The following is a 25,557-nucleotide window of genomic DNA, read 5'->3' as shown; positions in this document are numbered from 1 at the left end:
CACATATACATTATGCCACCTCATACTACTCTTATTTTTATATATATATATATATATATATATATATATATATATAAAATCAATGAATGAACAACAATTATGCTTTCTACAGAGACAGCCACCACTCACCTATCCTCAGAGCTGAGGCAGCGCTGCTTGCTGTGAGATTTTAGCTGGAGCCTCCTCACTCACACAGTAGCAATTCACTACCTGCCCCCCCCCCCCCTGCCCCCCTCTCCCACGTAAAAGTACAGTACACAGCAGTCTGTGGCGTGAGGTAGGGGGCCATAGTCCATGAATGAGGGATCATGACAGACTTTGGGGGTTAGTAAGGGGGCACATAGAAGGTGCACGCATGATTACTTGAGGATGTGGATTTGAGAGGAGGGGCCTCACACCTCTGTTCAGGCTGGATCACCGTCGTACTTCTTCGTCGCAGCAATGTACTACACTGAGTCAGCCGGACTCATTAGTGCTTCTCTTGGCTCGTCTCACAACAGGGCGCTGAATAGAGCGGCTTGCGCTGGGGAGGCGGGGGAGGCACACGGCAGCTGTCACACTACAATCAGTGCGCTGACAGCCTGCCGGGGCCTGCAATAGTGGGTCTGCCAGCGGCCTGAGTACGGCGGATCTCCGCAGGAGGGATGTCCAGGCCCCTTGGGATGCAGGCGACCGCTTAGGTTGCCTAGCTGCAAATCCGCCTCTGGGCATGACAGATGATTTCAGTGGCCCCCACACGGACTGAGGGGGGGCATCTGACTCTCTGCCCATCCGTCCAGTCCACCCCCTGCCGATGTCCAATCACATCTTCCTGATTGACAGGGGTGTGCCTTGATGTGGGATGAAGGCACAGCCCCTTGTCAATGAGGCAGTTGTGCTGGTGCCGCATTTCATTAGTTTTTCAATGGGCTTTTCCAGCCCGTGGTTTGGCCCCGCCCCCCTGCCTGCTTCAGACACTTTATTATTGTCAGTGGGAGGAGTGACCACAAATAATACCAATTCATATTACGCTGTACAGTAGTCTCCATTATTCAAATTACACCGCACAGCGCCACTTACACACATTACTCAAGGTAGAGTCCCCTTTTACACACTGCACCAGGTAGAGTCCCAAAACTGTAACGGGACACATCTGTACAATGGGTTACACTGTACTGTTCCAGAACACATGCACACCAGGTTACACTGCAATGTTCTAGTACACACACACTTACACTGCACTGCTACACACAAACACAGGGTTACGCTGCACTGCTACACACACACACACATTTACACTGCACTGCATAGGGTTACACACACTGCACAAGGGGGAGGAGGTGGGAGATTAGACCTCCCATAACACTTCCACTCACCTGCCGCTGGCATATCATCAGCAGCCGTTCTCAATGGCAGCAACCTCCCCTCTCAGTCCGCAGCATCTTGTGCTGTGCTGGATTTGACAAGGGGAGCGCAGCCCTCGGCTCACCACAGGAGCAGCACAGCCCCATGCCCAGCCGGAGCTATGCTGTATAAACTTTCAGCGGCGCAGAGGAGCGGGACTGTCAGCGGCGCAGAGGAGCGGGACTGTCAGCGGTGCAGAGGAGCGGGACTGTAAGCGGCGCAGAGGCGCGGGACTGTCAGCGGCGCAGAAGAGTGGGACTGTCAGCGGCGCAGAGGAGCAGGGATGGCGCCTCTCCTCTCCGGCCATAATGGAAGCAGTGTCGTTCGTGCTGGTGGGATGCCGCGTGCTGCCCGATCACTGTGGCCAGCAGTGATCGGGACACGCAGGAGAAGGAGCCGCGGGTGCGATGGGGAGCCAGGGAGGCACACAACCTGCAGCGCTGTGCAAGTATCCGTGTGGCGCTGCGGACCTGCAGGTGTTGCCAGCGGTCCTGCGCCCACAGTGCACATGCGCTGTGTGCCAGGCACCGCTGGCACACACCTAGTTACGGCACTGCCCAAAGCAAACCCATCCAAAAATTAGGAAAACACACTAACTCCACACAGTTAGGGCCAAACTGAAGATCTCAGTGCTGACTTGTGACTAAGCATGCCTTCTTATAATATACTGTATATCACAATGCCTGATCTGATTGAGAGGACTGCTGTCATTGCTGTCCTGCATCCATTTATGCACCTACAGTATGTGTGCACAGCCAGATGTACAGCCAGAGATGGATATATACTACATACAGTATTTTGCACATCATGACTCTGCATTCTATAGAAAAAAACAGTGTAATGGCTTCCACCTGACACCTTGTATGAAGTGTACAGTAAAGATAACCAGCACAAATGTCTGTACTGACACTTTAACATGCCTCACAACTAAGTCTTTGAATACATTGATGTACTGTGAATGAATATTCTATAACTACGTGGGATTGCCTGTATAAAATTTTATGACAAAATGTATGTGTTCCAAGTGGATTTGTACAAAATGACCCCAAACAATGGTTGAAAGGTTACAACAGAACATACGAACATGAAGTAATTCAGACAGCTGTCGCTGCCACAATGATGGAGGTAAAAATTCTAGAGATGAGCGCCGGAAATTTTTCGGGTTTTGTGTTTTGGTTTTGGGTTCGGTTCCGCGGCCGTGTTTTGGGTTCGACCGCGTTTTGGCAAAACCTCACCGAATTTTTTTTGTCGGATTCGGGTGTGTTTTGGATTCGGGTGTTTTTTTCAAAAAACCCTAAAAAACAGCTTAAATCATAGAATTTGGGGGTAATTTTGATCCCAAAGTATTATTAACCTCAAAAAACATAATTTACACTCATTTTCAGCCTATTCTGAACACATCACACCTCACAATATTATTTTTAGTCCTAAAATTTGCACCGAGGTCGCTGTGTGAGTAAGATAAGCGACCCTAGTGGCCGACACAAACACCGGGCCCATCTAGGAGTGGCACTGCAGTGTCACGCAGGATGGCCCTTCCAAAAAACCCTCCCCAAACAGCACATGACGCAAAGAAAAAAAGAGGCGCAATGAGGTAGCTGTGTGAGTAAGATTAGCGACCCTAGTGGCCGACACAAACACCGGGCCCATCTAGGAGTGGCACTGCAGTGTCACGCAGGATGGCCCTTCCAAAAAACCCTCCCCAAACAGCACATGACGCAAAGAAAAAAAGAGGCGCAATGAGGTAGCTGACTGTGTGAGTAAGATTAGCGACCCTAGTGGCCGACACAAACACCGGGCCCATCTAGGAGTGGCACTGCAGTGTCACGCAGGATGGCCCTTCCAAAAAACCCTCCCCAAACAGCACATGACGCAAAGAAAAAAAGAGGCGCAATGAGGCGCAATAAAAAAACCACGGTTAGGTGGTATATATTATAATAATAATACAATTATGGATGGACGGACTGCCTGCCGAGTTCCGACACAGAGGTAGCCACAGCCGTGAACTACCGCACTGTACACTGGTTGATAAAGAGATAGTAGTATACTCGTAACAACTAGTATGACACTATGACGACGGTATAAAGAATGAAAAAAAAACCACGGTTAGGTGGTATATATTATAATAATAATACAATTATGGATGGACGGACTGCCTGCCGACTGCCGACACAGAGGTAGCCACAGCCGTGAACTACCGCACTGTACACTGGTTGATAAAGAGATAGTAGTATACTCGTAACAACTAGTATGACACTATGACGACGGTATAAAGAATGGAAAAAAAACCACGGTTAGGTGGTATATATTATAATAATAATACAATTATGGATGGACGGACTGCCTGCCGACTGCCGACACAGAGGTAGCCACAGCCGTGAACTACCGCACTGTACACTGGTTGATAAAGAGATAGTAGTATACTCGTAACAACTAGTATGACACTATGACGACGGTATAAAGAATGAAAAAAAAACCACGGTTAGGTGGTATATATTATAATAATAATACAATTATGGATGGACGGACTGCCTGCCGACTGCCGACACAGAGGTAGCCACAGCCGTGAACTACCGCACTGTACACTGGTTGATAAAGAGATAGTAGTATACTCGTAACAACTAGTATGACACTATGACGACGGTATAAAGAATGGAAAAAAAACCACGGTTAGGTGGTAGGTATATAATAATAAATAATACAATTCTGGTCGGACGGACTGCCTGCCGTGTGCCGACACAGAGGTAGCCACAGCCGTGAACTACCGCACTGTACACTGGTTGATAAAGAGATAGTAGTATACTCGTAACAATTAGGATGACACTATGACGGTATAAAGAATGAAAAAAAAACCACGGTTAGGTGGTAGGTATATAATAATAAATAATACAATTCTGGTCGGACGGACTGCCTGCCGTGTGCCGACACAGAGGTAGCCACAGCCGTGAACTACCGCACTGTACACTGGTTGATAAAGAGATAGTAGTATACTCGTAACAATTAGGATGACACTATGACGGTATAAAGAATGAAAAAAAAACCACGGTTAGGTGGTAGGTATATAATAATAAATAATACAATTCTGGTCGGACGGACTGCCTGCCGTGTGCCGACACAGAGGTAGCCACAGCCGTGAACTACCGCACTGTACACTGGTTGATAAAGAGATAGTAGTATACTCGTAACAATTAGGATGACACTATGACGGTATAAAGAATGAAAAAAAAACCACGGTTAGGTGGTAGGTATATAATAATAAATAATACAATTCTGGTCGGACGGACTGCCTGCCGTGTGCCGACACAGAGGTAGCCACAGCCGTGAACTACCGCACTGTACACTGGTTGATAAAGAGATAGTAGTATACTCGTAACAATTAGGATGACACTATGACGGTATAAAGAATGAAAAAAAAACCACGGTTAGGTGGTAGGTATATAATAATAAATAATACAATTCTGGTCGGACGGACTGCCTGCCGTGTGCCGACACAGAGGTAGCCACAGCCGTGAACTACCGCACTGTACTGTGTCTGCTGCTAATATAGACTGGTTGATATTTAAAGAGATATTAGTAGTATACAACAATACTATACTGGTGGTCAGGCACTGGTCACCACTCCTGCAGCAAAAGTGTGCACTGTTAATTAATATAATTGTACTCCTGGCTCCTGCTAACAACCTGCAGTGCTCCCCAGTCTCCCCCACAATTAATTATAAGCTTTTAATTTATACATTGATGACTGTGCAGCACACTGGGCTGAGCTGAGTGCACACAGACTGAGTCACACTGTGTGACTGACTGTGCTGTGTATCGTTTTTTTTTTCAGGCAGAGAACGGATATAGCAGAGAGAAGTGAACGGATATATTATATTAAATAAAAGTTAACTAGCAACTGCACTGGTCACTGACTGTGGTAAACTAACTCTGTCTGCGACTCTGCACAATCTCTCTCTATCTAATCTATCTATCTCTATTCTAATGGAGAGGACGCCAGACACGTCCTCTCCCTATCAATCTCAATGCACGAGTGAAAATGGCGGCGACGCGCGGCTCCTTATATAGAATCCGAGTCTCGCGAGAATCCGACAGCGTCATGATGACGTTCGGGCGCGCTCGGGTTAACCGAGCAAGGCGGGAAGATCCGAGTCGCTCGGACCCGTGGAAAAAAAAGTGAAGTTCGTGCGGGTTCGGATTCAAAGAAACCGAACCCGCTCATCTCTAAAAAATTCGATTAGTGTAAAACAAAATAGGAAATAAAATTGACATATTCCAGCTCAACATAATCACATTACATACAGGCTTTGTACTATGCATGGATTGAGCTGAGACAATTGTTTCAAAACTTAAGAGCCATTTAAAGAAAATCAAAATGCGCCGCAGTGTGGCCGTATAATCCTATAACCAAAACCACATTCCACACTGAAATGATTAGACAGCTGAGCAAGACATGAAACAGTACACAATGCTAGTAAATCAAAGGAGACAATTGTAATTCAGATGCTGAACAGCACACAATGTTGAAAAGCATAACCCCAAAGTTCAGAACATTCAAATTATTCATTTTAACCCCTTTTAACAATACAGGAAATTCATAAATGGTTATTAGGTATGCACCCACTGACATTACATATAGGCAGCTTTGCACATTCTCAGTATTCATGCATATTATCTACACGTTCCTAAAATGTAAATTAATATGATCATATTTAGCCATGATCAGGTGACTGTCCTTGTTAGACAGAATAAGTCAATGAATAATGAGTACTGTAGATAATATTTCCTCAGATCCCACTTGTGTGTATGGTTGTATGTGCCGTGGTTTTACTCTAAGCAGGACTATTACCCTCATTATACCCCTTTTCCACTAGCGTAGCACGGGTCGCAGCCGTGTCGCCTGACACGGCTGCGACCCGTGCTACAGCCCCCTGCAGACAGCACTCACCAACCCGGCAATTGCTGGGTTGGTGACGCGCTAGTGACGCGGCAGGGGCGGCGCTGGGAGATCACATGATCTCCCAGCGCCGCCCTCCCTATGCACTGTGAATGGGAGCCGTGTCGCCTCGACACGGCTCCCGTTCACACTAGACAGCTAGCCGGGTTGAACACGTGTTCAACCCGGCTAGCTACCAGGGTAGGATTCCCGGAACACTTGATCCAGGAACTTGCCGGGGGACCCGTTTCCACTAGGGAAAAACACGGGTTAATGCGCGCCCCCGCGCATATACCCGTGTTTAAAAAAGCTAGTAGCAGCAGAAACCGCATCCCCCTCTCACACTGTTCTCTGTGGAAGGTTATGCAAAGGTGAATATACTCACTCTGTGAATATTTACAGTCACATTATATAGTGCCATGATGTGATTGTTCTTTTTTTTATTTTTATAATTGATGAGTTCTGACACCGCCATATTATTTTGTACATCAACCCCTTTACTAAATATCTGCAGTGTTCCTCTTATTTGTGTTTTACCTTCACTGGTAGCTGTACAATACATCATGGAATACTATAAAAATAAAGGGACTGAGTTGGGAATAAAGTAAGGGGCCCTACTCATTTGACGAAACGGCCGACGAGCGACCCGGCGGCGGGGGGGCAGTGACGGGGGGAGTGAAGTTGAAGTGAAGTGCAGGCAAATATGGACGAGATCGTCCATATTGGCCTGCATGCACAGCCGCGCATCGTTCATCGTTGGAGTCTCCACACTGAAAGATATGAACGAGTTCTCGTTCATTTATGAACGAGATCATTCATATCTTTCAGAAAATCGGCCAGTGTGTAGGGCCTATAAGAAAGAGCCAGTACCTGTGACCTGGGAAAAGTCATTCTGCACTGCGGGTGGTGCAGATGCAACATGTGTGGAGAGATTTACATTTGGGAGAGGTGTGCCCAAACTCAGATATAAATTATAATGTAAACATAAAATTGTCTAATATTAGTGGGCTACATGCAAAAACAACCAGTATTAACCCCAAACGCTAAAAAAGTTTATATGTGCACCCCTTGGTTGGTCCAGATACATAGTTACTTGCTCTTTCTTATTTTATTCCTAATTCAGAATAATGCCCAAAGTCTTCAAAACAGTGTAAAAAGGAAATAATTGGGGACATGACAGTTGTAGGTCAATATATGTTATAATAGCCTATCACCCGACATTTGGGAGCCGGTCATCAGGTTGCATAGCCAGTTTACACATACTTGCCTACCTAACCCTCTCCATGAGGGAGAAAATGCTCTGTTCCTGGTCTTTCCTGGTAATGTATGATTGCCATCACCTGTGGTGAGCTAGTCAATTGATAAGAAAGGTGATTCACCACAGGTGATGGCAATCATACATTACCACGAAAGTCCCGGAACAGAGAATTTTCTCCCTCTTGGAGAGGGTCAGGTAGGCAAGTATGGTTTACACTAGAGATGTGCACTTGAAATTTTTCGGGTTTTGTGTTTTGGTTTTGGGTTCGGTTCCGCGGCCGTGTTTTGGGTTCGACCGCGTTTTGGCAAAACCTCACCGAATTTTTTTTGTCGGATTCGGGTGTGTTTTGGATTCGGGTGTTTTTTTTAAAAAACACTAAAAAACAGCTTAAATCATAGAATTTGGGGGTCATTTTGATCCCAAAGTATTATTAACCTCAAAAACCATAATTTCCACTCATTTTCAGTCTATTCTGAATACCTCACACCTCACAATATTATTTTTAGTCCTAAAATTTGCACCTAGGTCGCTGGATGACTAAGCTAAGCGACCCTAGTGGCCGACACAAACACCGTGCCCATCTAGGAGTGGCACTGCAGTGTCACGCAGGATGGCCCTTCCAAAAAACCCTCCCCAAACAGCACATGACGCAAAGAAAAAAAGAGGCGCAATGAGGTAGCTGTGTGAGTAAGATAAGCGACCCTAGTGGCCGACACAAACACCGGGCCCATCTAGGAGTGGCACTGCAGTGTCACGCAGGATGGCCCTTCCAAAAAACATTCCACAAACAGCACATGACGCAAAGAAAAATTAAAGAAAAAAGAGGTGCAAGATGGAATTGTCCTTGGGCCCTCCCACCCACCCTTATGTTGTATAAACAGGACATGCACACTTTAACCAACCCATCATTTCAGTGACAGGGTCTGCCACACGACTGTGACTGAAATGACGGGTTGGTTTGGACCCCCACCAAAAAAGAAGCAATTAATCTCTCCTTGCACAAACTGGCTCTACAGAGGCAAGATGTCCACCTCATCATCATCCTCCGATATATCACCGTGTACATCCCCCTCCTCACAGATTATCAATTCGTCCCCACTGGAATCCACCATCTCAGCTCCCTGTGTACTTTGTGGAGGCAATTGCTGCTGGTCAATGTCTCCACGGAGGAATTGATTATAATTCATTTTAATGAACATCATCTTCTCCACATTTTCTGGATGTAACCTCGTACGCCGATTGCTGACAAGGTGAGCGGCGGCACTAAACACTCTTTCGGAGTACACACTTGTGGGAGGGCAACTTAGGTAGAATAAAGCCAGTTTGTGCAAGGGCCTCCAAATTGCCTCTTTTTCCTGCCAGTATAAGTACGGACTGTGTGACGTGCCTACTTGGATGCGGTCACTCATATAATCCTCCACCATTCTTTCAATGGTGAGAGAATCATATGCAGTGACAGTAGACGACATGTCCGTAATCGTTGTCAGGTCCTTCAGTCCGGACCAGATGTCAGCATCAGCAGTCGCTCCAGACTGCCCTGCATCACCGCCAGCGGGTGGGCTCGGAATTCTGAGCCTTTTCCTCGCACCCCCAGTTGCGGGAGAATGTGAAGGAGGAGATGTTGACAGGTCGCGTTCCGCTTGACTTGACAATTTTGTCACCAGCAGGTCTTTCAACCCCAGCAAAAGCCTGATGAGGGGAATGACCTGACTCAGGCTGGCAGTGTCTGAACTGACTTCACGTGTGGCAAGTTCAAAGGGCATCAGAACCTTGCACAACGTTGAAATCATTCTCCACTGCGCTTGAGACAGGTGCATTCCACCTCCTATATCGTGCTCAATTGTATAGGCTTGAATGGCCTTTTGCTGCTCCTCCAACCTCTGAAGCATATAGAGGGTTGAATTCCACCTCGTTACCACTTCTTGCTTCAGATGATGGCAGGGCAGGTTCAGTAGTTTTTGGTGGTGCTCCAGTCTTCTGTACGTGGTGCCTGTACGCCGAAAGTGTCCCGCAATTCTTCTGGCCACCGACAGCATCTCTTGCACGCCCCTGTCGTTTTAAAAAAAATTCTGCACCACCAAATTCAAGGTATGTGCAAAACATGGGACGTGCTGGAATTTGCCCATATTTAATGCACACACAATATTGCTGGTGTTGTCCGATGCCACAAATCCACAGGAGAGTCCAATTGGGGTAAGCCATTCCGTGATGATCTTCTTCAGTTGCCGTAAGAGGTTTTCAGCTGTGTGCGTATTCTGGAAAGCGGTGATACAAAGCGTAGCCTGCCTAGGAAAGAGTTGGCATTTGCGAGATGCTGCTACTGGTGCCGCCGCTGCTGTTCTTGCGGCGGGAGTCCATATATCTACCCAGTGGGCTATCACAGTCATATAGTCCTGACCCTGCCCTGCTCCACTTGTCCACATGTCCGTGGTTAAGTGGACATTGGGTACAACTGCATTTTTTAGGACACTGGTGAGTCTTTTTCTGACGTCCGTGTACATTCTCGGTATCGCCTGCCTAGAGAAGTGGAACCTAGATGGTATTTGGTAACGGGGGCACACTGCCTCAATAAATTGTCTAGTTCCCTGTGAACTAACGGCGGATACCGGACGCACGTCTAACACCAACATAGTTGTCAAGGCCTCAGTTATCCGCTTTGCAGCAGGATGACTGCTGTGATATTTCATCTTCCTCGCAAAGGACTGTTGGACAGTCAATTGCTTACTGGAAGTAGTACAAGTGGGCTTACGACTTCCCCTCTGGGATGACCATCGACTCCCAGCAGCAACAACAGCAGCGCCAGCAGCAGTAGGCGTTACACGCAAGGATGCATCGGAGGAATCCCAGGCAGGAGAGGACTCGTCAGAATTGCCAGTGACATGGCCTGCAGGACTATTGGCATTCCTGGGGAAGGAGGAAATTGACACTGAGGGAGTTGGTGGGGTGGTTTGCGTGAGCTTGGTTACAAGAGGAAGGGATTTACTGGTCAGTGGACTGCTTCCGCTGTCGCCCAAAGTTTTTGAACTTGTCACTGACTTATTATGAATGCGCTGCAGGTGACGTATAAGGGAGGATGTTCCGAGGTGGTTAACGTCCTTACCCCTACTTATTACAGCTTGACAAAGGCAACACACGGCTTGACACCTGTTGTCCGCTTTTCTGTTGAAATACCTCCACACTGAAGAGCTGATTTTTTTTGTATTTTCACCAGGCATGTCAACGGCCATATTCCTCCCACGGACAACAGGTGTCTCCCCGGGTGCCTGACTTAAACAAACCACCTCACCATCAGAATCCTCCTGGTCAATTTCCTCCCCAGCGCCAGCAACACCCATATCCTCCTCATCCTGGTGTACTTCAACACTGACATCTTCAATCTGACTATCAGGAACTGGACTGCGGGTGCTCCTTCCAGCACTTGCAGGGGGCGTGCAAATGGTGGAAGGCGCATGCTCTTCACGTCCAGTGTTGGGAAGGTCAGGCATCGCAACCGACACAATTGGACTCTCCTTGTGGATTTGGGATTTCGAAGAACGCACAGTTCTTTGCGGTGCTTTTGCCAGCTTGAGTCTTTTCAGTTTTCTAGCGAGAGGCTGAGTGCTTCCATCCTCATGTGAAGCTGAACCACTAGCCATGAACATAGGCCAGGGCCTCAGCCGTTCCTTGCCACTCCGTGTGGTAAATGGCATATTGGCAAGTTTACGCTTCTCCTCCGACAATTTTATTTTAGGTTTTGGAGTCCTTTTTTTACTGATATTTGGTGTTTTGGATTTGACATGCTCTGTACTATGACATTGGGCATCGGCCTTGGCAGACGACGTTGCTGGCATTTCATCGTCTCGGCCATGACTAGTGGCAGCAGCTTCAGCACGAGGTGGAAGTGGATCTTGATCTTTCCCTAATTTTGGAACCTCAACATTTTTGTTCTCCATATTTTAATAGGCACAACTAAAAGGCACCTCAGGTAAACAATGGAGATGGATGGATACTAGTATACTTATGGATGGACTGCCGAGTGCCGACACAGAGGTAGCTACAGCCGTGGACTACCGTACTGTGTCTGCTGCTAATATAGACTGGATGATAATGAGATGAAATCAATATATATATATGTATGTATATATAATATCACTAGTACTGCAGCCGGACAGGTAGATAATATATTTATTAGGTAATGATGACTGATGACGGACCTGCTGGACACTGTCAGCTCAGCAGCACCGCAGACTGCTACAGTAAGCTACTATACTATAGTAGTATGTACAAAGAAGAAAGAAAAAAAAAAACCACGGGTAGGTGGTATACAATTATGGATGGACTGCCGAGTGCCGACACAGAGGTAGCTACAGCCGTGGACTAACGTACTGTGTCTGCTGCTAATATAGACTGGATGATTGATAATGAGATGAAATCAATATATATATATATATGTATGTATATATAATATCACTAGTACTGCAGCCGGACAGGTAGATAATATATTTATTAGGTAATGATGACTGATGACGGACCTGCTGGACACTGTCAGCTCAGCAGCACCGCAGACTGCTACAGTAAGCTACTATACTATACTAGTAGTATGTACAAAGAAGAAAGAAAAAAAAAACCACGGGTAGGTGGTATACAATTATGGATGGACTGCCGAGTGCCGACACAGAGGTAGCTACAGCCGTGGACTAACGTACTGTGTCTGCTGCTAATATAGACTGGATGATTGATAATGAGATGAAATCAATATATATATATGTATGTATATATAATATCACTAGTACTGCAGCCGGACAGGTAGATAATATATTTATTAGGTAATGATGACTGATGACGGACATGCTGGACACTGTCAGCTCAGCAGCACCGCAGACTGCTACAGTAAGCTACTATACTATAGTAGTATGTACAAAGAAGAAAGAAAAAAAAAACCACGGGTAGGTGGTATACAATTATGGATGGACTGCCGAGTGCCGACACAGAGGTAGCTACAGCCGTGGACTAACGTACTTTGTCTGCTGCTAATATAGACTGGATGATTGATAATGAGATGAAATCAATATATATATATGTATGTATATATAATATCACTAGTACTGCAGCCGGACAGGTAGATAATATATTTATTAGGTAATGATGACTGATGACGGACCTGCTGGACACTGTCAGCTCAGCAGCACCGCAGACTGCTACAGTAAGCTACTATACTATAGTAGTATGTACAAAGAAGAAAGAAAAAAAAAAAACACGGGTAGGTGGTATACAATTATGGATGGACTGCCGAGTGCCGACACAGAGGTAGCTACAGCCGTGGACTAACGTACTGTGTCTGCTGCTAATATAGACTGGATGATTGATAATGAGATGAAATCAATATATATATATGTATGTATATATAATATCACTAGTACTGCAGCCGGACAGGTAGATAATATATTTATTAGGTAATGATGACTGATGACGGACCTGCTGGACACTGTCAGCTCAGCAGCACCGCAGACTGCTACAGTAAGCTACTATACTATAGTAGTATGTACAAAGAAGAAAGAAAAAAAAAAAAACACGGGTAGGTGGTATACAATTATGGATGGACTGCCAAGTGCCGACACAGAGGTAGCTACAGCCGTGGACTAACGTACTGTGTCTGCTGCTAATATAGACTGGATGATTGATAATGAGATGAAATCAATATAATATCACTAGTACTGCAGCCGGACAGGTACTATATATATTTATTATGTAATGACTGATGACGGACCTGCTGGACACTGTCAGGTCAGCACAGCACCGCAGACTGCTACAGTAAGCTACTATAGTAGTATGTATAAAGAAGAATGAAAAAAAAAAAACCACGGGTAGGTGGTATACAATATTATATATATATATATATATATATATTATATATATATATATATATATATATTAAACTGGTGGTGATTGATTATTAAACTGGTGGTCACTTCAGGTCACGTTGCAACTTGCAACTAGTACTCCGAGGCCTAAGCAGACAATCACAAAATATATTATTATACTGGTGGTCAGTGTGGTCACAACAATGGCAGTGTGGCACTGACTCTGGCAGCAAAAGTGTGCACTGTACGTTATATGTACTCCTGAGTCCTGCTCTCAGACTCTAACTGCTCCCCACTGTCAGTGTCTCCCCCACAAGTCAGATAATACACTTACAGTCACACTATCTATTATCTAATCTAGTATAAAATATCACTTCAGCAGCAAGTAGTATAGTAGTATACAGTATAGTAGTACTCCTCCTAATAATGCTCCCCAAAATACTGTGTCTCTCTCTTCTCTAAACGGAGAGGACGCCAGCCACGTCCTCTCCCTATGACTCTCAATGCACGTGTGAAAATGGCGGCGACGCGCGGCTCCTTATATAGAATCCGAGTCTTGCGATAGAATCCGAGCCTCGCGAGAATCCAACAGCGTGATGATGACGTTCGGGCGCGCTCGGGTTAGCCGAGCAAGGCGGGAAGATCCGAGCCTGCTCGGACCCTTGTAAAAAACCTGAAGTTCGGACGGGTTCGGATTCAGAGGAACCGAACCCGCTCATCTCTAGTTTACACGGTTGCAAAGGTGCACGCACGAAAAAGGGACGTGACTGCAAGTCACAGTGGCCGCGAGACAGGGTTATGACCTAGCATCACACCCCATTATCCATTGCTCTCTGGCTGAACTGCTGATTTGCTCCCAGCCTCTCCCGACACTGTTTATATGCGTACGTCTTGCTGGAATGCGCTTTTTTTTCCTCTTGTGTATCTTCTCACTTAAGGAAGAGAATGTACTAGTCACTGGATCACCTAATTCAATTACAATGTTGGACATTTTTCAGTGTTGCTAACTAAGCTAATTGCTCAGGCTCAACAGCTTGAGGCATTTAGCAACATTTGAATGACACAAAATCTTCAATAATACTTTTACTAATTGTTACATTGTTTTGTCTTGGTGAAGTATAATGTATTCCTTCCTTTCCATGAGATTCCCATTTGGTATCCTTCTTTGACGCGTATACATAAGCCATGCCGACAAGTATTATAATATGCTGCACGTGACTTATTTCTGTGCTGCTGCTCCACTCGTCTGGACATAGCAAGCTGCTACACCCCAATATGGAACTGGAATTATCTATATCAAAGACAACATTTTGCCCCACAGCTAATTGAATATGTGCATCATGTTGTTCTCTAATACTGCTGTTTTTAAAATATTTTTCCTTCCAAGCACCTATGGTTTGGTGATCTGGCTGCACTGAGTAATCTGTATACTATTAGTGAGCTGCTCTTTACCTAGTTTACTTATCTATTCAGTGTTTTGTGTTCTTAACATTGAGTCTTATGTATTCATGCTTGATGGTGCTGCCCGCTGTTTTAGCTTTAGCTGGTTCAGTTCACCATATATTATTTCCTGGTATCATTTTGGAGTAGAGACTGGACAGTGAAAGTAACCTCTTGTTAGATCCATATACTGCCCACTAGTTCTGCACTGGTCACATTGTCATTGCTATTGCATTTTGCTTTCCCACAACTATTTTGCCATAGGTACATGTGTACTATTTGCCCTTCATTTATGATAATAACAACTAGTGATGAGCGGAACAACCCCATGGGCTTCTTTATGTTTCTCGATCCATCATTTGGGAATAGAATAGATCAGTGGTTCTCAAACTCGGTCCTTATTACCCCACACAGTGCATGTTTTGCAGGTAACCCAGCAGGCGCACAGGTGTATTCATTACTCACTGACACATTTTAAAAGGTCCACAGGTGGAGCAAATCATTTCACTTGTGATTTTGTGAGGAGAACTGCAAAACATGCACTGTGTGGGGTCCTGAGGACCGAGTTTGAGAACCTGTGGAATAGATCTAGAGTAGCCTTTTTGTGTATTCCTGAACTTCAGCTTTATTTGAATCCAGTTAATTCTCCCTCAACTACTAGCTAGTGGTTTCCATTATTGTATTTTTATAATAGTGGCCTGTGTGCTGTACTATCCATGACAAATTCACACAAAATACACAAAAAAGAACATGTAGCACCATACTTGCCTACCTGACCCTCTCCATGAGGGAGAAAATGCTCTGTTCCTGGACTTTCCTGGTAATGTAGGATTGCCATCACCTGTGGTGAGCTAGTTAATTGATAAGAAAGGTGATTCACCACAGGTGATGGCAATCATACATTACCAGGAAAGTCCAGGAGCAGAGCATTTTCTCCCTCATGGAGAGGGTCAGGTAGGCAAGTATGTGTAGCACATAATAAAGAAAGTCCTGATAGCCCTTCACTCTCATGATTCACTGAAGCCATAAATGTAGCCATACTGAGTAGCATCTTAGCAGAAAAACAGAAAATAAGTAGATGAGTTGCAGAATTCTATTTTTTGGGGGTTCTCTTTCTAATAATGAGTAATGTGACCTTGTTAGTAGTAGTAATATGTATATATCTATAGAAAACCGTTGTTTTTTGTTGTTTGTTTCTTGCAGTCACTTCTATGACAACCCGATTCAACATGTTGGGAGATCTGCATTTCAGTACTTGCCTGAACTCAGGACTCTGTGAGTTTTTAGAGCTATGTTAAATAAATATTTCCAAACAGCTAACACAGAAGTCTGTCATGGGTAAAACGTCTCTAGACAAGGTTTTCCTCCCACATAACCAGGATGTCCGTGTGTAGATAACAAATGTAATAGAGTTGCTTACTGTTTCAAAAAAAAAAAGAGATGATGAACAAACAGACCTCGAGCTAAGAAGCCACTAGCTGAACTTAATGAGGAACTAAGCTAAAACTGACTTTAGTATGGTACAGTAGATGGTAACCGCTCTCACCTGATTAGATGTCAGAACAGATCTGTCATATCACGTGCTGCTAGATATAGCGGTGCTGATGCTGAATTGAATGTATGGCTGTTTGTGTTGCGAAACTTGTGTGGTTTTACACTGCACATGCTCCAGATTGAGCACACACTCTAGCACTGAATGCATGCAAATACAGGCATTGTAGAGTCATAAGGCATTGCAATTGCAACTACACTTATGGCTGATGCATCATATCTTGGTAGTAACCGGGTGTACTCACATAGGTGGTCATTCCGACCTGATTGCACGCTAGTTTTTTTCCGCTGCGCTGCGATCAGGTCTGAACTGCGCATGCGTATGCATCGCAATGCGAAGGCACGTCTTATGATTGCGAAGCAGATCATTGCTGAGCAATGGATTTTATGAAGAATTCATTCGCACAGCCGATCGCAAGGAAATTGACAGGAAGAGGGCGTTTGTGGGTGTTAACTGACAGTTTTCTGGGAGTGGTTGGAAAAACGCAGGCTTGTCCAAGCGATTGCAGGGCGGGTGTCTGACGTAACTTCCGGTCAAGAACAGGCTGAAGTGATCGCAGCAGCTGAGTAAGTTCTGAGCTACTCAGAAACTGCACAAAACTTTTTTGTACCGCTCGGCTGCACATGCGATCGTACACTTGCAAAGCAAACATACACTCCCCTATGGGCCTAATTCTGAGTTGATCGTAGCAGCAATTTTGTTAGCAGTTGGGCAAAACCATGTGCACTGCAGGGGAGGCAGATATAATACGTGCAGAGAGAGTTAGATTTGGGTGTGGTGTGTTCAATCTGAAATCTAAATTGCAGTGTAAAAATAAAGCAGCCAGTATTTACCCTGCACAGAAACAATATAACCCACCCAAATCTAACTCTCTCTGCACATGTTATATCTGCCCCCCTGCAGTGCACATGGTTTTGCCCAATTGCTAACAAACTTTCTGCTGCGATCAACTCAGAATTACCCCCTATAGGCGGTGACTATCTGTTCACAGCACTGCAAAAAATAGCTAGCGAGCGATCAACTCGGAATGACCCCCATAGTTTCATCATGGTGTGTCGCTGCAACTGCTGGCTATGCAGTGTTGGTCCACGGTATATATACTGTACTCCTGTTCAGTTGTGTATCTTTTGCACCTAGTAGAAAACCAGGCTTACACAAGGGGAGCGGGGCATCATAGGATGCGTATATGGGCGAATATACACATTTGTTCCGTGTACGCAACATTTGCCATATTTATTTCCCACTCTGCATCAATCCCAATATCTGTAAATGAGTTTGTATATAAAAATGTGTAAAACATAGCTACAATATACAGATTTAACTATTTCCATTATGCAGCCGTTTGCAAGGCATTTCATGTATTTAAGTTATGCAAACTGTAACTAAAATAACTCATAAGCCTGATTTGATTTTTGCATTAAGGATTCTCAATGGTGCGTCTCAGATCACAGTTTTTCCTGACCTAACTGGAACAACAAGCCTGGAAAGTTTGTAAGTCCTCAATTTTTGTGGCATTATGATGGTACTACTGTATGCGGATTTTACAGCAAGTTTAAGTGATATCTTCTTATTTTCCCCCCAGAACGTTGACAGGGGCACAACTGCTCAGTCTCCCCAGTGTCATCTGTGATCAACTGCCCAATCTCCAAGTGCTGTAAGTGTCACAGAAATGTGTGCATTGCTGTATTATTGTATTGAATGAGGGTGATAATGAAATAGCGGTGCTGATCAAGAGACAAAACTACTTCACCCTTTTAGTATTCCAATGTGTGTAAATGATCTTGTGATTGGAGAGCCTAAGGGGGACATTTATCAAATCCTCCGATCAGCAGCCAATGATGACCGGTGATCCATCAGGGAAATTAAATGTGTTAAAAAATGTCTGATTTGCTAAAAAAACGGTTGGGATCTGGGCATTGTGATTTTTAAACATGTTTATTATTCCCAATTCCCAGGGATCAGGACATTGCCCCAATACATCTGTGATGTTTGGGGGCTATAATATGCGATTAGAGTCTAATTCCCGGGACACACAACCCGAGTTGACCCTTTCACACCAAGCTAGGACATGGGTTGCCCTGGCAATATCCCAGGTCAGAGGCTCAGGGTAAAAGGGGTGTAGATGTTAGTAAATTGCTCCATCTGTGTATATTTAGTTTTTCGAATTTACTACAGTTAATACACAGACCTCTTTCCTTCTCAAGTGACTCTTGTATTATTCAGAAACTCTTTTCCTGTAGCAACGCATTCAAAGGATCAGCCAGTGCTCTACATGATTATTAAAATATATGCAGTAACTGATTATTAGAGGGGAATTATTTGCTACCAATAAAAACAATGAATCATGTGAACCAAGGTTTAGTTTGCCATGGATCTGACACTTGGTTTGATCTCATTGTCGGTTTGGCAGTTCATGCTGGGAGAGAGAGAATCAGATTTCACTTCAGATTATCTGTGTGCTTTAGGAAGGAATTCAGCAGTTTTTAGCCTTCTGGAATATCTTCCCTACATTAAATCCCTAACTCAGCTCAGTGCATGCAATGTCCTACAGGAGGGAGGGGGATTGGTTCATGAAATCTGTCTGTGCTTGTTAAGATACGGTTCAAAGGTACTGAATGGTCCAAGAAATTTTGAGCACAACCATGAAAGGACACAGTTTTTTTTCTATCTTTCCAGCAATTAGAGGCGAAAAAAAATCAGTAGCACAGGAGACGGAGCACGGAACTGCTCATTTACTGCTATTGTGTGCAGAAAGCTCATTGTTTATGAAAATCATTGACTGCTACAGTGTTTTCTGCACACCATAAAATGTCTCTTCTGTACACCAGCCATCATGAAGCCTGCTATTCATATTCAGCAATTAAAAATTTTTCAAGACATAGCTTCCCAGCTGCAGACCGCAGAGGAATCTGGACACCCCCTGTCACTCAGTATGTTCTCCCAGGCTTACTACATGAAACTGTTGGCCATTATTGAGAAAATGTGACAATAACATATAGCATACATTTAATACAGCAATAGGGAACAAAGCAGTAATAGAACAGTAATAAAACAAGATATGGTAATAACAGACCATCAAAGAGGTAAGAGGGCCCTGCTCACAAGCTTACACTCTTATTAGTGGCTGATTTTACCTATGGGCTGAAGGACTGCAGCCCCGCAGTAAAATCAGCCACTACAGGGAGTGAGCCAGTTGCAGTCTGTGACTGCACTGGCTATGCAGTGACTGGCAGTGATGACTTCTATTAGAAGTCCTACCTGCCAGTCAATCCCAGTACAGGCAATCCCATTGTTAGGTGTCTCCTCTCTCCGGGACTGCCAGACCGGGCTGCAATTGCTTGGGAGCAATCGGCGCATGTGCAGTTAAGCAGTGGCTTGACTGTGCATGCGTAAACCCTGGCTTTTATGGACGGCAACCGATACAGTCCTTAGAAGCTGGCGGTTTGCACATTCGCAGTCAAGCTGCCGCTTGTCTGCACATGTTCGGACCTGGTCGGCGGCAGCAGCTGCTTTCTCCTCTCCCCGGGACCCGGCCGGTGGCAGCAGCGGCTCTCTCCCCTCCTCAGTACCCAGCCGGCGGCAGCAGCGGCTCTCTCCTCTCCCTGGGACCTGGTCCGCTGCAGCCTCCCTCCTCCTTAAAGGTAGGAGCCACCGCTGCTCTTATTCATTGAGTAGATGCTCTATGGACAACAGGTATTTTATACCTTTATCAGATTCCTATTACTATAACTACAATGCACTGGAACAGATAAATTACTTTATTCCATGATTACAGATATAACGTTTTTGTAAACAGACATATGCCATTTCATTTTAGAGCATCATTTCTTATAACGTCACCTCCTAAAGTTATTTACTGTAAAAATTAAGTATGAAGGGACCCTCTACAATGAACAAAATATTGAAACTTTAATGTCTAACATGTCTGTATCTGTTAACCTTACATTTGTTATTCATTTTCCACATATACATCCTTTCTTAAAGCATGTATAAATATGATTTGGGCTACTATTGGCGTAAGGTTTAAATAAGTAAAAAGTTTGGCCCATCCCTTTTTGGAAAGCTTTGAGACTGAGCGCAGGAGTTGCGGCACTCCAAGTCCAAGTTAAATCTTTACAGATTTGAAGTGACTTAAAGCATTGGGTTGTTTTTCCCCATCACACTTACATTTAGTGTGAGCTGTAGTGGAAGCCAGAATGAGGTTGAACACTGCATCATTTTTAATCCTAGTAAGTGCATTGAAAAGATCATTGATGTTTATTATTATTATTTTTATTATTATCCTTTATATTGCGCCACATGGGATCTGCAGCACCCAATTACAGAGTACATAAATGAAAAATCAAAACGGGACAATAGTGACTTACAGTTGATGACAGTATAGGACAAGTACAAGGTAAATAAACAGCTGCATCAGCAGATGACCCTGACATAAGTGTCATGGTGGCAGAAACCATAGGATTAGGTGCCGTCGAGGATGTTTAAGTTAGAGAAGGATAAGCACATGAGGATTGAGGGCCCTGCTTATGAGAGTTTACATTCTAAAGGGGAGGGGCAGACAGACAGGGGTGGCACAGATGGGGTAGACAGTGAGCGTGGAACAGAGGGTTAGGATGAGATTAGGCTGGGTTTGGTGAAGAAGTGGATCTTGAGAGCCGTTTGAAGTTTTTTTAGAGAGGTGGAGAGTCTGAGGGGGAGAGGTAGGGAATTCCATAGGAAGGAAGCAACACGTGAGAAATCTTGAAGGTAGGAGTAAGAGGAAGTAATCATTCGGCAGGAGAGGCGGTGTGCATTAGCAGAACGAAGAGGATGGGCGGGAGTGTAAAGGGAGATAAGATCAGAGATGTAAATGGGAGGTGAGGGCTTTGTAAGTGAGTATGAGAAGTTTGAATTGGATTCTGAAAGGGAAGAGAAGCCAGTGAAGGGCTTGTAAGAGAGGGGAGGTGGACGTAGTGCATTTGATGAGGAAGATGAGCACTGAGGATAGATTGGAGTGGAGAGAAGTATTTGTCAGGGATGCCAGATAGGAGGAGATTACAGTAGTCCAGTCTGGAAATGACCAGTGAGTAGATAATGGTCTTGGTGGCATCCTGGGTGAGAAAGGGTCTAATCCTGGAAATGGTTTTGAGATGAAAGTGGCAGGTTTGTAAGAGGTACAGAATGTGTGGTTTGAAGGAGAGGGAGGAGTCGAGGATTATTCCAAGACAGCGCACTTGGGGGCTAGAGGAGATAGTAGTGCCATCAATAGAAAATTAGATTTTGGGACGTGATGTTATACAGGAGGGTGATTAGCTCAGTCTTAGACATGCTGAGTTTAAGATAGCGCTGGGACATCCAAGAAGAGATAGCAGAGAGACAGTTGGATACACGAGTGAGGAGAGCAGGGGAGAGGTCAGGGGAGGAAAGGTAGATTTGCGTGTTATCAGCATAGAGATGATATTGGAAGTTAAAAGAATGAATGGAGTTCACCTAAAGAGAACATTTAGAGAGAGAATAGGAGAGGACCAAGAACAGAACCTTGGGGGACACCTACAGTTAGTGGAAGTGGTTGGGGTGGCAGCATGAGAGAAGACAGAGTAGGAATGACCAAAGAGAGAGGAGGACAGCCAGGAGAGGGCAGTTTCACACAGACCAAGGGAGTGAAGGAGAGGGTGGTCCACAGTGTCAAAAGCGGCCAAGGTCAAGGAGAATAAGCAGAGAGTAGTGGCCCTTAGTTTTTGCTGCATGGAGGTCATTGCAGACTTTTGTGAGGGCAGTTTCAGTGGAGTGGAGAAAATGGAAACCTGATTGGAATGGGTCAAGCAGTGAGTTGGAGGAAAGAAAGGCAGTAAGGCGGTTGTAGACAATACGCTCAAGGAGTTTTGAAGCAAAAGGAGAGAAATGGGTCTGTAGTTGGAAAGGATGTTTGGATCAAGGGTAGGTTTTTTAAGAATAGGGGAGCCAAGAGCATGCTTAAATGCAGAGGGGACAATGCCTGATGAAAGGGAGAGATTGAGAAGGTGGGCAAGATGGGAACAGGCAGAAGTAGAGAGGTAATGGAGAATGCGGGAGGGAATAGTGTCAAGTGGGGAGGTGGTGGGGTTGGGGGGTAACGGATGAGGACCATGACTTCCTCCCCAGTTACATGGGAGAAAGATGTCAGATTTGGTGGGATGTTTTATCCTGACGTATGGAGTCAATCGTTTAGTGGACCTTTGTCTCCTACTTCCACATTTATATATTTCCAGTATGTATATATACCCTGTGAAGTACAGCATTTTGTCAGGTCTTTATTTTTAATTTTCGTCTTTTATTTAGAAAGATTACTAGAATTCTCTTATCCTTGTAGCTGCCGGAGCCAATTTCATAACTTATGTGAAACCCTGTATTTTTCTGTATTTAATATAAATTGTACTCTATAGACATTCTGCTCTATGGTCACTCTGGAACGTGAAAATACACTATGTAGACAAAAGTGATTGGACAGCCCCTCTTCTGCCCACACAAGCAAAATTGTGTGCTCCTGCAGCAGACTTGTGTTTGTGAAGGTAGAAAATGGGTAGAGGGGCACTGATTAGATCATTTGATAATGAAATGGCTTGTTGGAAGGAGCTAACAGAGGGGTATATGTATTAAGCCTGGAGAAGGGATAAAGAAGTGATAAGCCAGGGATAAGTGCAAGGTGATAACGAACCAGCCACTCATTATGGATTTGAAAAATGACAGGAGCTGACTGGCTGGTACATTATCACCTTGCACTTATCACTGCTTTATCACTTCTTTATCCCTTCTCCAGGCTTAATACATGTGTCCCAGAGTTTGAAAAGGGGTTCATCGAATGCTGTGCAATACCATGTTTCCAGGGCGACGCTGGACAGGTATACAGAAAATTCGGTAACTCGGATGGACTGGCCAGCTCAGAGTCCAGATCTTTACCCCACTGAGAAACTCTGGGACGAATTGGAACAACGGGTGCATTCTAATCTGACTCGACCTTCTACAGTGTCATAGTTGGTCACTGTACTTAAGGCAAAACGGGATGCAGTTAAGATGCCGACTGTTAGAATCCCACCAGTCAGAATTCTGATGCCAGAATTCCGACACCCATCAGAATGCCGACGCTGGAATCCCGACAGCCAGCATCCTGACCGTAAGTACAGCTGGCAGGTTGGGGAAGGGAGTTAGGTTTAGGCGGCACCCAAGGTGTTAGGTTTAGGCTACGGGGGAGGGGGGTTAGGGTTAAGCTACGAAGAGGGAGGGTTAGGGTTATGTCCCACTGGGGGGAGGTTAGGTTTAGGCACTAAGGGGGAAGAGTTAGAGTTAGGCTGCGGGGAAGGGGGGTGTTAGGTATAGGCACCAAAAAGAGGGTTAGGGTTAGAGGGTAGGGGAGAGGGGGGGACATCCTTTCCTTGCCGCTGTCAGGATTTCACAGATCAGATGCCGGAGTCGGTATTGTGACCACCGCCATCCCAATCCGGCAGTTATTCATACTGAACCTGACAAAACATACCGCCTGCTGTTGTCCAGGAACTTGTGTACAGTTTGCCAAGAAGTTGTCTGCAGTAATCACTGCACATGGTGGACCTACAAAGTACTGACGTCAATAAAATCTTGTTGATCTATTTGCTGTCAGTGTCCAATCACTAGTGTAGAAAATAACCCAGTAAATGTGTGTACATATCATGATGTACAAATGACATTTGATAAGAATTAGACATGCATGACTTTGCTGTAGACTCTCAAACTCAGAGCTCTGGTTTATTTTCCTTAACAAATATAGAAAAAAAAGATAATTTATGACAGCAGCTATTAGATCATTGTGAATGCATATGGTGTTCTTTCACTTGGCATTTGGTGTAATAACACTGATTACAATTTATTGCTTTATTACCAAATGTGAATGTTGTAAAACTTTCCACAAATATGCCATACACATTTACTTGTTTAAAGGGGGAAATTTATATTTATAGACGTGTTGTGTTTTTGGTCTGTAATGCCTGTATCTGTACAATGAGCAAGATCCAAGTTCCGTGTTCCAAATGACAAAAAAAAAACTTTTTTAGTAAAGCATTAGGCACACTGTGATATTCTGAAAGCCAACAATGTGGAGCATTTACAAGAGAGAGATTATTAGGTACAGATTTTGATTATATTTATAGGATTCATTATTTTTACTCTATTAGTTTTTGAAACACGTAGCATTGCATTGCTGATGGAACATGTGTTTGTTTGTTTTATACTCGTTTATTTCTAAAAACAAAAATGTGTGATTGCATAAATATGAAACAGGACTTTCTGCTTCTAATGCTAAGCTACTGCCCATATGGACAGAACATACAAATAGCAGTTTCAGAGAATAAAGCAACCTTACCTTTGTCCAGAAACAAGTATCATATATGGTTTCCAAAAGAGCTTCTTTAATAATCATAATCCAGTTTAATTGGTTTTGAGCAATCAGGACCGAATTTTTGAAATTGGTTCCTATGAATGTGTGCTTAGGGGCCCCAGTGCATTGCTTTACCCAGAACCTACACTGCTTCAGCATTTCTACTTCTTTTATGTGTACCACATTGGCTATATATAGTGGAAGTTATGGTATATTGGCATTGCTGGATCATTAAACAAATCGGCTATACAGTAGTCTGCCACAGCTCTTAATAGGTGACCGTTTTGCCTACAGAGACCCTTCTCCTGTACTATGTACATGGATAAATCTGTGTGAGAAAGATATAAAGATTAAGTGAATTGCAATCTAAATATTTAAAAAAAAAATACCAATTGTGATATTGAATCTTTCACAAGTAAAAAATTATATCCATGAAGGACACAACCCAAAATATGTGCCTGAGCTCATCTATTGAAGTAATAAGTGTAACCCTAACATTATGGTCACTGAGCATGTCCAATGTAAAGCAGTCCAGATGTGTGTAAGTTGTATCTGGCTCATGTCCAGTCTTCCATAACAGTGATTAATTGGGGATACTGATGTTTATTTACTTTCTATAGTAAATTTCTGTGATGCAAGGTAGCATTAGAGCACTTAAGAGGTAATTTAATCCGCTTTGAAGCTGCCAACAAGCACATAAAACTTCTTTTATTCAAGTAGGAGTTTCATCTGAATATGATTTGATTGGTTGATTTGGATGTACCTGTATTTAATTAGACACGTAAG

The 25,557-nt window shown here is 44.2% G+C and overlaps 1 protein-coding gene and 1 long non-coding RNA gene across 4 annotated transcripts in view; one reads left to right on the top strand and one right to left on the bottom strand.

Moving 5' to 3' along the window:
• Positions 1-25,557, top strand: part of LGR5 (leucine rich repeat containing G protein-coupled receptor 5) — a 314,155-nt gene that overhangs the window by 253,786 nt on the left and 34,812 nt on the right. For all 3 annotated transcript variants that reach the window (XM_063927462.1, XM_063927463.1, XM_063927464.1), the window contains 3 exons: positions 16,058-16,129; positions 17,829-17,897; positions 17,989-18,060. In XM_063927462.1, coding sequence (XP_063783532.1) covers positions 16,058-16,129; positions 17,829-17,897; positions 17,989-18,060 — 213 coding nt within the window. The remainder of the gene's footprint in view (positions 1-16,057; positions 16,130-17,828; positions 17,898-17,988; positions 18,061-25,557) is intronic.
• The window catches only part of LOC134932757 (uncharacterized), a 91,123-nt gene that overhangs the window by 31,168 nt on the left and 34,398 nt on the right, over positions 1-25,557 (bottom strand). The gene's annotated exons all lie outside the window — the stretch shown is intronic.

This window comes from Pseudophryne corroboree, chromosome 6 (genome assembly GCF_028390025.1).
Source record: "Pseudophryne corroboree isolate aPseCor3 chromosome 6, aPseCor3.hap2, whole genome shotgun sequence".
Taxonomy (NCBI): Eukaryota; Metazoa; Chordata; class Amphibia; order Anura; family Myobatrachidae; genus Pseudophryne; species Pseudophryne corroboree.
Note: the sequence above shows the minus strand (reverse complement) of the source record. Positions and strands in the feature narration are given on the sequence as shown.